This window comes from Aptenodytes forsteri, unplaced genomic scaffold, assembly GCF_000699145.1.
Source record: "Aptenodytes forsteri isolate BGI_AS27 unplaced genomic scaffold, ASM69914v1 Scaffold100, whole genome shotgun sequence".
NCBI classification, from domain to species: domain Eukaryota; kingdom Metazoa; phylum Chordata; class Aves; order Sphenisciformes; family Spheniscidae; genus Aptenodytes; species Aptenodytes forsteri.
The window spans coordinates 876603-890419 of NW_008796216.1; the positions used below are offsets into that span (position 1 = coordinate 876603).

The 13817-nt window shown below is 37.5% G+C and overlaps 1 protein-coding gene across 2 annotated transcripts in view; it reads right to left on the reverse strand.

Annotated features, from left to right (window-relative positions):
- TINAG (tubulointerstitial nephritis antigen) overlaps positions 1-13817 on the reverse strand; it is a 67658-nt gene that overhangs the window by 23779 nt on the left and 30062 nt on the right. For both annotated transcript variants that reach the window (XR_658010.2, XM_009288545.2), the window contains exons 7-9: positions 11641-11821; positions 11145-11190; positions 6062-6167 (exon numbers count right to left, since the gene is read on the reverse strand). Coding sequence is in view for 1 of the 2 variants with exons in the window: in XM_009288545.2 (XP_009286820.1) it covers positions 6062-6167; positions 11145-11190; positions 11641-11821 (333 nt within the window). In the remaining variant the exon portion in view is untranslated. The remainder of the gene's footprint in view (positions 1-6061; positions 6168-11144; positions 11191-11640; positions 11822-13817) is intronic.

The window sequence follows — 13817 nt, forward strand, 5'->3', positions numbered from 1 at the left end:
GCCCTCCTCTGGACACATTCAAGGACTTTCACATCCTTCTTAAATTGTGGGGCCCAGAACTGCACACAGTACTCCAGGGGAGGCTGCACCAATGCTGAATACAGCAGGATAATCACCTCTTTTGACCGGCTGGTCATACTGTTTGATGCACCCCAGGATGAGGTTTGTCCTCTTGGTTGCCAGGGCACATAAGCCATGGAATTTCCACAGGTATATATTTAATGAGATATTTCTGACCCTTTCCATCTCTGAAAAAAAGTGCTGGTGATGAAACAAGGCTTGGTGAAGTCCAAATTCATTCAATTCAACTTTAGGGAACTGAGACATTTGGATTAGGAAAAGAACCACTGCCTACTATCAAGAGAGAGGGATACCTCCTGAGGATAAGTCATCCCACCTAAGTGCTGACTACAATCAGTGCTAACAAACTGGACTCATTTGTCTCTCTAATAGTATGTTTTCTACGTAGGTGTTGTGAATTTGCTGTCACCACACTGGCCAAACAAATGATGAAATCTCTTGGGCAAAAATACTGTCTTCCCATAGACCATATATACAGAGCAACAGGATACAAAGATTACTCGATCCCTCTCATCTTGACCTGGCTTATTTTAATACCAAAGTTCTGCTTTCATAAAAGGCTCACAGCATCTCCTTCTCCAGACAAAAAGAGAGTGGGACAGAAATACATGTGGTCTAAAAATTTCATCTCACTTTCTTCCCTTGACTTGGTCGTATAACTGTCATAATGCTACCAGACAAAAAGGGTGTAAATATTGCAAGTTATGTCCTATTCTTAGAGCTGTAACAAAATCCTAATACCTTTCAAAGACTAGGATTTTCATCTACTCAATTAGACAAAAGTTTAGTTCTTAATCTTTTATTAATAATAAGAAGGTTAGGGTCACTGACTAGTGTTCTCTGCAAGACAAGACTTCTTAGAAAATGGTGGCTGGAATTTGAAACTACAGTTTTGCCTGGACTTTTCAGCCTGAGAGATGAGTCAAATTATCAGTGAGTCAATAGTTAAATCATTCCCACAAATCTACCGTAATGAATTATATGGGAAACAGTCTCATGGATTTAACTGCATGAATCATCAGACACTGTGCATCTTTTCCCCATGATCTTCTAAGGTATTTCTCTTTACTGTAAAATATTTTTGGGTGTTGCTGTTTAATTTTTAAACTGTAATATCTGATGTTGATTGTCTGACAATAATAAAGTAGATTTTTTTTCCCCATGAAAGAAAAAGGGAACTCAACCCAAGGCTTCTTTAGTCAGGAAGAAAATAATTTGGGTCATGACTTTTGGTGGTTTAAGATGTTGCTTGTTTGCTGTTATTCTGAGTCTAAGCTTGAAAGAGGACAATGAAGAGAAAAATAGTGTCTTCAAAGCCAAAACCTGAGATGTCAATAACAGTAGTCACTGGTGTCTTTTTTAAGCCTTCTGACTTTGCACAGGTGAGTCATTTAATTATGTATTAAATCTTAGAGTGTTGTTGCTTTGTCTGGCTATCCCCTCAACACTAAACCACAAGTTTTTGCCTCACGTGTCAATTTTATCTCCATTAGTATGGCTTTTTGTGTTAAGAAACATTCAACCAATGTTTTTTCAGGGCATAGATGCTTCAATGCCATTTAATCTGCTGCACTATTGAATTTAAAGCTTCCAGTGAATCATTGATAAAAAGAGGGGAAATGTGTTTCCAGTTAATGTACATCTCCCAATGTCCTCTTATGAAAGTCCTTTGTCATTCTGAGCACCTTCCAAACATCTGAATATCTATCTTGTTTATGAAACAGTATCTAAAGCTTTTAATAAAATTATTCTTGTCCCCTCCAAGCCTTAAGATGACAGTCCATAGATTTGCTTGTAGCCAAAGACTTGGGCTTTTGGGGCCTTTCTGAATTTTTCAGTGTCAGGGGATCACCAGATACAGCTTTTTGAGTGAGGGTATGGATCAGATATTGTAGCTTGGCACTGATACTGAAGTGATGCAGAGGAAAGAGTCTGAGAGACAATTCGTCTGAACAGGCTGCAAACATTAATGACGCATACTTTACTTCACTATGCCTAGCTTTGAAAAGAGATATATTTGAACTAGAACCGTAGCTATTTAAGCCAATATACTTCCTCTATGCTGAATAGCCTTTGGCATCTTTACACTATCAATAAATCTGCCTCACGTTTTCTTTCCCTATGGACACTACATTTCTCTTCTGTTGTCTTTTCCTAGGTGGAACTAAGAAAGCCAGAGGAGTAGAAGGAAAAGAAGATTAAAAAAAAAGATGCACCAGTTTTACAGAGAATCTGCTATAGAATATACTTGACAGGTTTGTTCAGCAACTCTGGCTTAAATGTATAGATCTGAGAGATAAATCTGCTACCAAGTTCATCTTTGATGTGAATTCAGTCTACTTTTATTATTAAGAGATCTTGAGATAAAGATGACAGTTTCACATGTCATTTTTCAGTCATTAGTCTTCTTAAAATAACAGTGCAGCTGAAAAAGTGAAAATTAGCAAACTTTGACCAATTTGCTTTCCTTAGTCCCACTTACCATTTGCAGTTTCATTATGCCTCTTTAGCTTGTTTTCATCCTGGTGTCATTAAGAATTGTAATTGTATGTGTATATATACACATAGATCGATATATGTGTGTGTGTACATATACACAAACATACATATGCAAGGCATTCTGAAGATACTATCTTACTATAAATCTTATGTACCAGTCAGACAGTCATTTTGTTTTTAATCTACTTTATAATGCCATTACAAGTGGGATTCCCCTAGTCTAACCTAAACATTTTAATGTTAGCTATGTAAGTCTGATGTTACCCCACAGGTTCTTTTTTAGTCAGCAAAGAGAAATAAGATTCAACAAAGCAATTCAACACACCTTAAGATAGATACCTAGGATAGAGTAGATGAATAGCCATGGAAGATAAAGGGAACCATGGCTGCCTAGCAGAGACATAGGAATCTAACTTGTACACATCGAAATTTAGCTGTTATGAATCCCAATCTCCATTACTTACTTTTTCTGCTTACCTCCCTGTCTCTGGAATACAGACACAGAAACTGCTTGAGAGATCCTACTGTCTCTAGATGTCAGTGGGGTCAGTCCATCCTGCCTTCAGATTGCTGAAAGCCCTGTTTCACTGTCCATAGAGACCGTGATCAAACCCAAATGGTCTGCTACCCGCAACACCCTCTGCCTGGCTGTTCCACATTTTCCTCTCCTGCTTCCATGCTGTTCTGTCTTTTCCCATTCTCCCTCTAAGACTGAGATCACACAGTACCTCACTGGAGATAGACTTATAGTCCTATCAGAGCTGATTTTATAAATAAGAAGCCTTCAAATGATAGAAAATAACTAGCAATTTCAAGTTGCAGAACAAGGGAAGCCAGTCAATGCATTTACAATCCTTATGATCCAATGATCAATTAGGCAGTTTATATGTGCATTTCTGTTTTTGTACAAATAGATCTTGCAAGCTTCACCAAAATTTATTTCCATTTTATGAGTCCATCACCTTATATGTTGTACAATTCATGGGCAGTTTAAGGCATTCTCAAAAATGTTTCTGAGAGATTACAAATATCGATTCAGTATGGTCATTCATTATTGTGGCTGCCTTTTACAAATATTGAATCTCTTTTACAGAAGAGGTTATAAATAAAAAATCAGACTACAATAAACATCAGACCAAAAAACCTGCATTTTCTACCCTATGTGTCAGCATGTCTCTGTTCCTTTTTCTCTCTCCCTGAACAATCTCAGCTAAGCAGAATGCAAATAATCATCAGTATTTTTATTTGAAGTCCAACTTTAATGAGATTCTCATGAGTTTTTTATTTAGGTTGAGGAGTTTGCATTATCCTTTGCTCAAAAAACCCCACCCAAGCTATATGTGAGTGGCAAAGAACTTATACCCAGGCCACATATTTTACATTCAAATTAATTCAAACTCATGAATGATATAAAAAAGTGATAGCTTAATCCTGAAGACATAAAAATCTATGCAAAAGAATGTTTTAGACTTCATGGTGCAGAATCACATTTTATGACTGCATTTAACATTGCTAGAAACTCAAGTACACCTAGCCTTGGGCTCAAACATCCTCCAACTTGTCAAACTTGAATTCAATTTTTTTAAACACCTCTGCAAATATTTTTATATGGCATAATCTTGGAGGTCAGAACACTTATGCATTAGACAATGAAAGGATGGGTAATTCTTTATGTCGTTGGATTCATTGGATACTTCAGCAACGTTCAATGAAAGTTAGTAAGTAAATGCATTTCCCACATATCAAACTCCAAACCAGGCTGAGGTTTCTTAAATATCATCGCCTTCAGTTTTCTTCTTTTTCCTTCAATTCTCATGTCCTTCTTCAGTATATCAGACCACTTGACTTTCCTCCTACTCAATGTTTTGCACTGACCATTCAACACAATCTTCTGCAGGGAGATGCCGATCTCAGTCAAGGCGCTCAGTTTTTTGCTCACGAGTAGCTCCTTGCCTAAGGGCTGCTATCTTTTCCTTCAACAGCCTATCAGTTCCCATTTAAATCAGCATCCACTTCAGCACATTAATAGCCCTCCTCCTCTCTCCTTCCTCAGCCATCACTTTGTCCCCCTGTGCCATTCTGGCTTAATCACTCACCTCAGTAGGTTATTCAGCATGTATTTGGGGCAGTATGTCTGAGGGAATAGCTGTCATCACCCTACACTTGCACCAAGCATACTTCATAGCCCTCCCAACACCTGCACTCACAGCCTCACAGCAGCTCACCCCTGAACCGAGGTATTCAAATTACATTGCAAATTTTACTGTCCAATTTTATTGGTTTCTCATGGCCCTTCAGATATACCTTAAATACATACACATAAACTGATACATACCGGCTGTCCTTCATAAACATATTTTCCTAATTTTTCCACGTTAAATTCCAGTTTCTCTCTTTCATTGCTTCACAACGGTCACTATAAGCATACTTCAGGAGCTTTTCCTCTACTAGTCTGAGTCAATACTTTTTGCAACAGTATGGGGTCAAGGATGATCTTGCATAAGCCTGCTGCTTCTCTTTGCTGCTGTGCCACTATCAGGCACACTTCTGTAATTCATAGCCAGCAGTTTCCACAACCATAGGCATTTCCATGTCCTTTACAAGGCTATCTTCACTAAGGTCACAAACACAAAGTGCACTTTATTTCATGACTTTATTTTCTTGAACTACATGTTGAAGATACTCTCAGTAATCTTCCTAGCACAGGCCTGAATCATTATTTATTTGATGTTCTAGATCACCTATAAAATATTTATTTGAGACTCTCCAGTCATTTCTCTGTGTAACTACTCACCCAGTGATTTAATAAATTCATCCTTGCATATTCCCTCCATGTCAAAGAATAATTTGACATGGAGGTGTTCTGTAATTTGAGTGTATGCATTATTAGATACTTGTCATCTTAATACAGTGGCACTGGTCTACATTTGAAGGGAAATCCACTAGTGTATTATACACACTCTTATGTAGCAGTTTCAGACCTGAGTGTGTACTCCTTGTGCATCCCAAATAAAATTGGCAGCATCCCAGCACCAGTTGATTTCTGTTTGGGGCGTAGAGAGCCTAGACTGCTGTGCCAGTAAGCTGCGCTTGTTAATTAGGAGGCCACTGGCAATTTTTATGTTTCTATTTGCATTCTGTTTGGTGGCATGTTTGGAGGAAATTGCATTCGTTTTGTTCATAATTGATGTGTACATGGGATATTTGTGAATACTCAGCAAAACATTTTATTCTATAAACAAGTATATTTGAAGTTTTAGAGCAAATGTTAGAGTAGATTAAAAGATGATGGGTCTATACCTCTTTCCAATGCTCTCTAAAATTCTCAGATATGCGAAAATGAAACAACAACAATCTTATGTTGGGAGCTAACAGTGCTCCACCTCTGACAGTGAAACCTCTGGGTTCCAAACTGGTCATTGACATTTTACTACGTTCATGACTGGCAGAGGAAAAGGGTAAAAGAATATGCTTTACTCACCCAAGGAGTTTGACTGAATGAGTTTTCCATTTAGATCCTGCTTTCTGGGAGTGTCTATAGATTCCCTCTTTGTAAAGGAAAAAATCTTCATACACTTTCATTATAGCTTAAAAACAATAGGAAAAATCAGCACAGTCAGCAAGTATTGCTTCTATTCTTGCTTGCTTCTTGCATTTTACCAGTGAGATTTTTGTTGTGTGTTGGACTGCACATGTACTTTTTAATTACCCTAAATTCACTAATTGCTCAGAAGTTCCCTGCTCTGAGTGAACCGAGGGAAATATTCCAACAGAGTTCTTTCAAAGGTCTCTTGTCAAGTTAACTGGGTTTCCCTGTCATGGAAACTCCCTATCATGGACTTCTTCCAATACAGTAAGAAGAAATATTGCCTCATGTAGGCTTACATAAGTTTTCTCAATTCCAGTGAAATCCAATTCAATAAAACAAATCTCAAAGTTCATGTATAAAATCCTCAGTTCTGACAAGCATCTGCATATTCAAGAAAAGTACTTAACAGACAATGTATATCCTGGGAAATATGGTGGAGTGATATGTATGCCTTTTTCTGAAACTCAGTTAGAGTTCATTAAGTACACAGCAATCTCCTTATGGAAAACGAGATTGTCTGTATATATGTTCATCCTGACTTTCAGCTAAAAGTGTGGAAAAAAAACCCTTTGTGTCCATAAAAATGTGAGGCCAAAGAGCTGATGAACTGGAAATTTTGTGCAAGACAATGAAGATTACAATTTGTATTTTATGTCTATTCATTATTTCCTGGGAATATCATTCACTTGTTTTTTAAGAAAAGTGTTTTGGGTTTCTTTTCCATATCTGTTCTGCCACCTTAGTACCATTTGCTTTGCTGTACGGTGGGCTACCAGGTCCAGAGAAATGAAAATATTTTCCAGGTCTACATTACCTTCAGATTCCAGTGAATCAGAAGCATTAAATACAAGCTTAACTCCAACTTACTTTTAGCTTATGATTTTAACTTAGACTGCCACACAGCTTGGAACATGAGAATTAGTGAAATCCAGTTTCCTAAAGTCTTGCACCTCGGGAGTCCCATAAAGTACAAGTTTCACTGACCATTTGTATGTGGTTGGAGCATTTATAACATATGTGCCTGGTATAGATCTGCAGTATCCAGTAAGGTGAGCTCATGCTGCATTTTTTTCTGTCTGGCACACTTTCAAATTTCTTTTTCCTACCTGAATATTTTCATAAGCTTGAAGGAAATTAACTATCTTTACAACCTCTTGGCCTCTATCAAACTTGGCTGAAAACAGAAAACATTACCAAATTTTAGGAGATGAAAGAGAACAGCTCAAAACATGGTCAAATGAGCCCATTTGCCCAGGAAACCTGGCTAAAAATATACTTTGCTAATGAGGTCGCTCACATAAAAAATGTACGCCAATAGCAATACATGGGGAATAAGCAGCCACAATGCTACCCAGGTGGTAAGTCTGGGGGAGACCTATATCAGTTAAATCAGAAAAAAAGTTAAATGCTTTTAATGAATAATGTTACAGCTTCTGCCAAGCTGCTTGCAGAACCAGAGCTCACACATATTGACAGCAACAGACCAAGTGCAAAATAGCACAAACTTTATTCTTGGTTTCCAGCTGCAAGCTCAGGACTCCATTAGAGCTCTCTGCAAAGGTTCCCCCCCCTCCCTCTGCCCCCAGGCTCACCAGTGCATAGAGCTAGGAGTTTAACTCCTGCGGATATCCCTGTACCGCTATGTAAAATACCAGCTGTTGAGGTTTCTGAGCTGCAGAGGAGCCTGTGGAGGGAGAGCTTTAAAGTGGTACAAAGGAACAGAAAGGGGGAAGAAGAATCCCATTGGCCTTAGTCCAGGTGAGGGTGTCAGAGAAGAAGTGAAGGGGATGAGTCATATCAAAAATTACTGTAGAGGCTTCCCTGGATCTTGTTTCGATACCTTGGCCAAAGGGAGGCAAAGAAACAGGGGTGAGTGCAAGGACTGCAAAATTCACTTCTCCCACGGGAGGTCTGAGGTTAGAAAATCTCATTTATCATTGGGCTGAGACAGGAGAAGGTAGTTTCATTTCTAAATCACATTGTTCTTTGAAATCAAGGTCTGTATGTTCAGTTTCAGAGAACAATTTATTCTTTATCAGCAACTCTAAATCAAACACATGTTCTTGTCTCTGTGAAGAAACATCATACCTAAATTATTTCCACTGAATTTAAATAGAAAATTTTGAAGGGTGTTTCCAGAATAACTTCAGTCTATGTGAGAGAATTTTATCCATGATTACATATTATATCTACATTTAGAGTGTGTGTATGTATGTATGTATACATTTGTGTATATATATGTAAATATATATACTTATGTATATGCATATCTATATGTATATACCCTGCAGTCAGGAGCTAAATAATGGTACAGTCTTTGGAGTTAAGTGGGCTGGGTACATAAAGTGCAGGGTGGACAGAAAGATGATAATTCAAAATCAAGCACTGAGAGATTTTTATTTATTCAGTGACTTTGTCCTGATATGGACTGTGACTTGGTCAGGATGGGATGATCACAGTCCATCAGCAACTTTGTTCTGTCCCATGCAGAAGAGACTTTGCATTTTCCAAAATGAATGGATTAATTATTAATGAATCAGAAAAGGTAGCAATTTTCATAAGGTTGACTGTAGCTCATGCATGAGCTACCTCAGTCATGCTGAGCTGTCAGATCTATGTGTATAAATGCAGCAGATTATAAGATTCATTCCACTATGGATTCCTCTGCATAAAATTCTTAGATAAGAATTTGTGTCTCTAAGACATAAGAAGATACAAAAAACTAAAAGTAGTTGCTACAAAAGGAACGAAAGTGTAGCACTGTACATTAATGTAGCCTAGTACTTTCTCCAGATCTTTTTCTTGTGTCAGCAAATTAAATACTCCTTTTTTTCCAAGATCATGATAGCTGAAATTATAAGTTTTGTAGGGTCAAAACTTTGATGTATTGCCAACAATGTGTTTGCTTTTCTTTTGATTGAGACTGACTAATGTGACAGTAAGGATTATTTTCCTACATCAGCACTATAACTATCAGAGTAATTCCTAAAGTCCATTAAAAAAAAAGATGAGTGGCCAATATTAGATTGTCCATTTGAATGTTTTCAAAGCATTAATAAAATTTCACTGTTTATTTGAAAATGGATTTTTTAAAAAACTAGTGTTTCATCATATGCATCTGAAAGTGCTAATTGCTCAGTTCCTGTACCATATAAAACAATGACATATGTCAGAGAGAAATTGTCATTCAAACTTGAAAGCTGTATAACAGAACATTTTCAATTACATTCCTACACATACTGTTGCATAATTGTTAAAAAATATATATTTTTCTTAACTTTGAATATGCCCAAAAATCAAGTACATTCGTCATTAAACAGGATGACTTTCTACATCACGAACTTGAAAAGATCTTGAACGTTTTCCAGCTATTAAACATTACTTACTACATTAGATAAGATTGGCCATAAGCACTTTGTAAGTTCTTGAGGATGAGAAGTGAATGAATAATGGAAAAATCTCTTTCAGTAGCTAAAGATCATTTTCAGGATGTTTTGGGGAAAAAAAAGTATGATATGGTTTTAAAATTAGAATTATGCCCTGATTGCACTTGTAGTATGGGAAGATAGAAGAGAAAATCAGTGACAAATTATTGGGTCATAACTGTGACTCATTTAAAAATTTCATTATAGCAAAGAGAAAAAATGGAAAGTGATTTCATTCAGTGATATACACTCTCAGCTATATACTCTTCTTTAGATCTTGATTTTTCCACATACAGCATTACCCTAACCTGATACAGACATTTTCTCTGAAAAAAGCTGTGACATTTCAAAAAAATTGTATGAATTATTGAGTGGTTAAAACCTAACAAATGGCTGAATATAGATTATTTTATGTGGAAGATTTAGTACTGACAGATTAATCCAGCAAACTGTGTATACATGGACTACGAATGCAATATTAGAGAGAGGTCTGAAATTTTATCTTGAGGATCCTAATCTTTTCATTTTCTTAAAACCAGTGGAAATTACTATGTTCACTTATAGATCAAATGCAGCATGGGAAAGAATATTTTCCTTGAGCAAACGAACTTGGGCAGAATAAAAAAGACTGATAGTACTGATCTTGTTAAGTCTAAGCTTCAGATTAATTGCAACTGCCCACATAAAGAGCTTTAAGAAATAATTTCAACTACATGATGCACTGAAATGAATTAAATGTAATAATCAGGACCATTTCAATAATAAATTGGAGGTTATGATAATTCATTATATTATTGAGGGCAGTAGAAATGCAGAAGTCCCCTGAAGTAAAATGCTTTGGTTTTGCATCAGCCAGCCATCCAAGAGGGGTGGACATCCCGCACTATGACCTTTCCCCATCACCCCAAACCCCACATCCCTCAACCTCTTCAGTTACACTGGCCTGGGTTGTGAGCAGGCACCTGCATTTTCAGGTGCTGCCAACACCATCCATGACTGCAGTCAGACAGTATTCAGGCTAAACAACTGCCTGCTGAAGTCTTCATTTCTCTAAGAGGTCAGGGATCTTCGTTGCAGGGTTCAGCAGAAAAATTCAAAACTCATAGCCCTCTACAAACAACAAGAGTATTTCGGCTCTGAAAGGGGAAATTTGGGGACTATTCCAGCACTGAATGATTTGCTGGAGGGCCCATATACTGCAGCGTTGCCTTCAGAGGAGAGCAGGCTTGGTGGCTTGGCCTCAGCCAGTGGGGGAAAATTGCTATTTCGTCAATTAGCAAAGAACCGTCATGGGAAAAAGGCACATTTCTGGCACACAGATTTTGCACCAATTTTCAACAAATCCAGCTCAAGGTCATTTTACTCATTAAGGAGTCTGATGCAGTATAGCTGCCTTTAGGCCCACCAAACATCCCTGGATGAACTACAGCGTGTATGTCTGGTTTATTCACTGTGGAATGCAATTTATGTTTTCTAATATTTTGATACAAGGACATTGCACACTTTAATTATTTCAATAATAATAATATCATCTTCCAAACTTACCATACCTTGCACTGGTCCTTTGTCCATGATTTCTTTCATTATATCGGTTTCCTGAGGGGAGGTGAGAGCAGCAGCAGAGAGGGCAAGGGAATATAATACATTCTATTAAATAAAATTAAAACTCATACTAATTCATCATTGTGTACATACATATATATGGTATAAATGTACCATTGTACTTGTATTTCTGCTAGAGAATATTTGGTTTACCAAATGAACAAAAACTTCAGAAACATGTTTAAGAAGGACTACAGTTATGACTGCATACTTTCTTTTCTATCTCTAATTTCTATAGGACCATAAAGCAGGAGCTTTAAAGAGATTGTGTAACATTGAGAAACTATAAAGAATTTAAACACTACTGAAAATACAGGGGCAATACAAAGGAAAATTCACATCTCTAGTCTTCAAGTAAAGTGAACAACTTTCCATATACCAGATAATTTTCAAGCCCCAAAGGAGAAAAATGGGTGAGACCATGGCTGAACAGCGCGAACTTACTTTTGAGGAGACCCTGTAGTGAGAGGCACACCGGTATAACCAATTGGATTCTTCTAAAGCATTGGGACATGGCCCGTTTGTATAGTTTTTTCCATATTCACTTGACACATAACAGTGATTTTCACCTGATGGCTCCAGGTGATTGTTCCAAAATGATGGATAACAAGCATAGGATACAACCCTGTTCAGATATTTAAAAAAAAAAAAAAAAGTTGATAAGAAGTTTGCTTAAACATTTTTGCAGTTTTATTTCAAGCTTTTAAGTATTTTACAACTGTCGTATTTCAAGTGAATTTACAGAGTCCCTCATTCTTCAAAAGTGTGAATATCTCATATCTTCAGCTGGAAGACGTTTGCTTCAATTCATATGCATGATGTTTATGGTTAAGTTTCAGTTGCAGTAGTCCTCTCTCCACCCTTCTCCAAAGAGATGTAGGATAGAAAATGTGTTTCAGCAATCGTCATCTAGTACATTCATCTCATTAATGATGCATGAAAGTTCATACTGAATAAGATCAATAAAATACCGGTGTTGTCAACAGGATCCATCTAGCAAAAATGGCTTGTGAAATGGGCATAGTTGCAGCAGAAAATTTTTAAGGGAAATGAACCATTTTCTAGTTTTATCTACATTTTCTACAAGAATGCTGGTGAAAAGCTACAGGTCTTTTTATTTCTTTTAGCTAAAAAGTCTCTGACCTTCCATTTTTCTGACAATATAAAGGGAACATTTGCTCACATTTTTGTGAACATTTGTTGAGATAAAAAGTCCTATATTCATGTTTTAAAGGTTTGGGTACAAATAATTGGTGTCCTGTTGGCATATGAGTAAATGTGGTGCTTCTTCGCAAGAGAGGTATAACACTTAGCAATTAATACCAATAGCTTAACTGATACTAACAACAACTTCTGGAGGGAGTGTACCTCCTTAAAAGAGAACTGAACCTCTACTACTAGAAATAGATGGGAGATAAGTACAAGTGAGAACACAGCCTCAGAAGATGTTAAGCACTGAGCTTTCAATAAGTTAATGAACAATCCAACTGTAGAGCAGTACTAGGGGAAGCATTTGGACAGGGGCTGGTGACTGGGTTCCTCCATCTTGATTCACAGGGGGAAATAAAAATAACAAATTACCTGGAGTGATGCTGGCAGGAAGGACTTTGCCCAGATTGAAACACTGACAAAATATATGACATAGAACAGGTGAGACTGGGTAGGTATCAGAGAGGTGGGACTTACTGCAATTTTACAATTTTGCTATTTTGCAGTAACGTTCAGGCTATTCCCTCCCTAATAGAAAGATAGGTTTGTGCCTGGAAGTGAATGTGGACCAAAGGACAAACAGAGACAAACTGCGTGACTTATAAACATGTGGCATCCAGTGTGCACCAAAGGCTGGGGACTATCCTAGGGGGCTCAGGCCACAGGGCTCCTTCTGTCAGTTCCTGGTTATTGACAACAATGAGCCTCTCAAGGAACCTGAAATGACAGATTGTGCTATGATATCACAGGGGTATGTGTCTGGTCTCTACAGCTCCTGAAAACATCCTGGCTATTTCTTAGAAAAGCATCTATCTCAAAACATTTTCTAAATGCTGAGAGAGTTTTTGCTCACACATACAGCAGTTAAATTTTTCCTGCCACTTATTATAAATTTACATTAAAGCTTTCAATTCCAAGGTTTTAGAGTTTATCTACAGGAAATATGACTATTTTTTAACACTTTTAAATTAAATTCTATATTCAACAAAGAAGTTAATTTAAAAATATTACGTTGAGTAATCACTGGGCAGTTTCTATTCTAACAAAGATTTCAAACCCATAAAAATCCATTTATGAAAAGAATCAGGGGGGAAAGCACAATAGCAAATACATAATTGTCAGCCTCACGCTCACAAGCCCTGGTCCTCATAGGGGACTTCAACCACCCCGACATCTGTTGGAGGAACAACATGGCAGAGCATAAGCAATCCGGGATGTTCCTGGAATGAGTCAATGATAACTTCCTTCTCCAAGTGGTAGAGGAGCCAACGAGGAGAGGTGCTATGCTGGACCTTGTTCTCACCAACAAGGAGGGGCTGGTGAGGAATGTGAAGCTCAAGAGCAGCCTGGTGACCATGAAATGGTGGAGTTCAAGATCCTTAGGGCAGCGGGCAGCGCGCACAGCAAGCTCC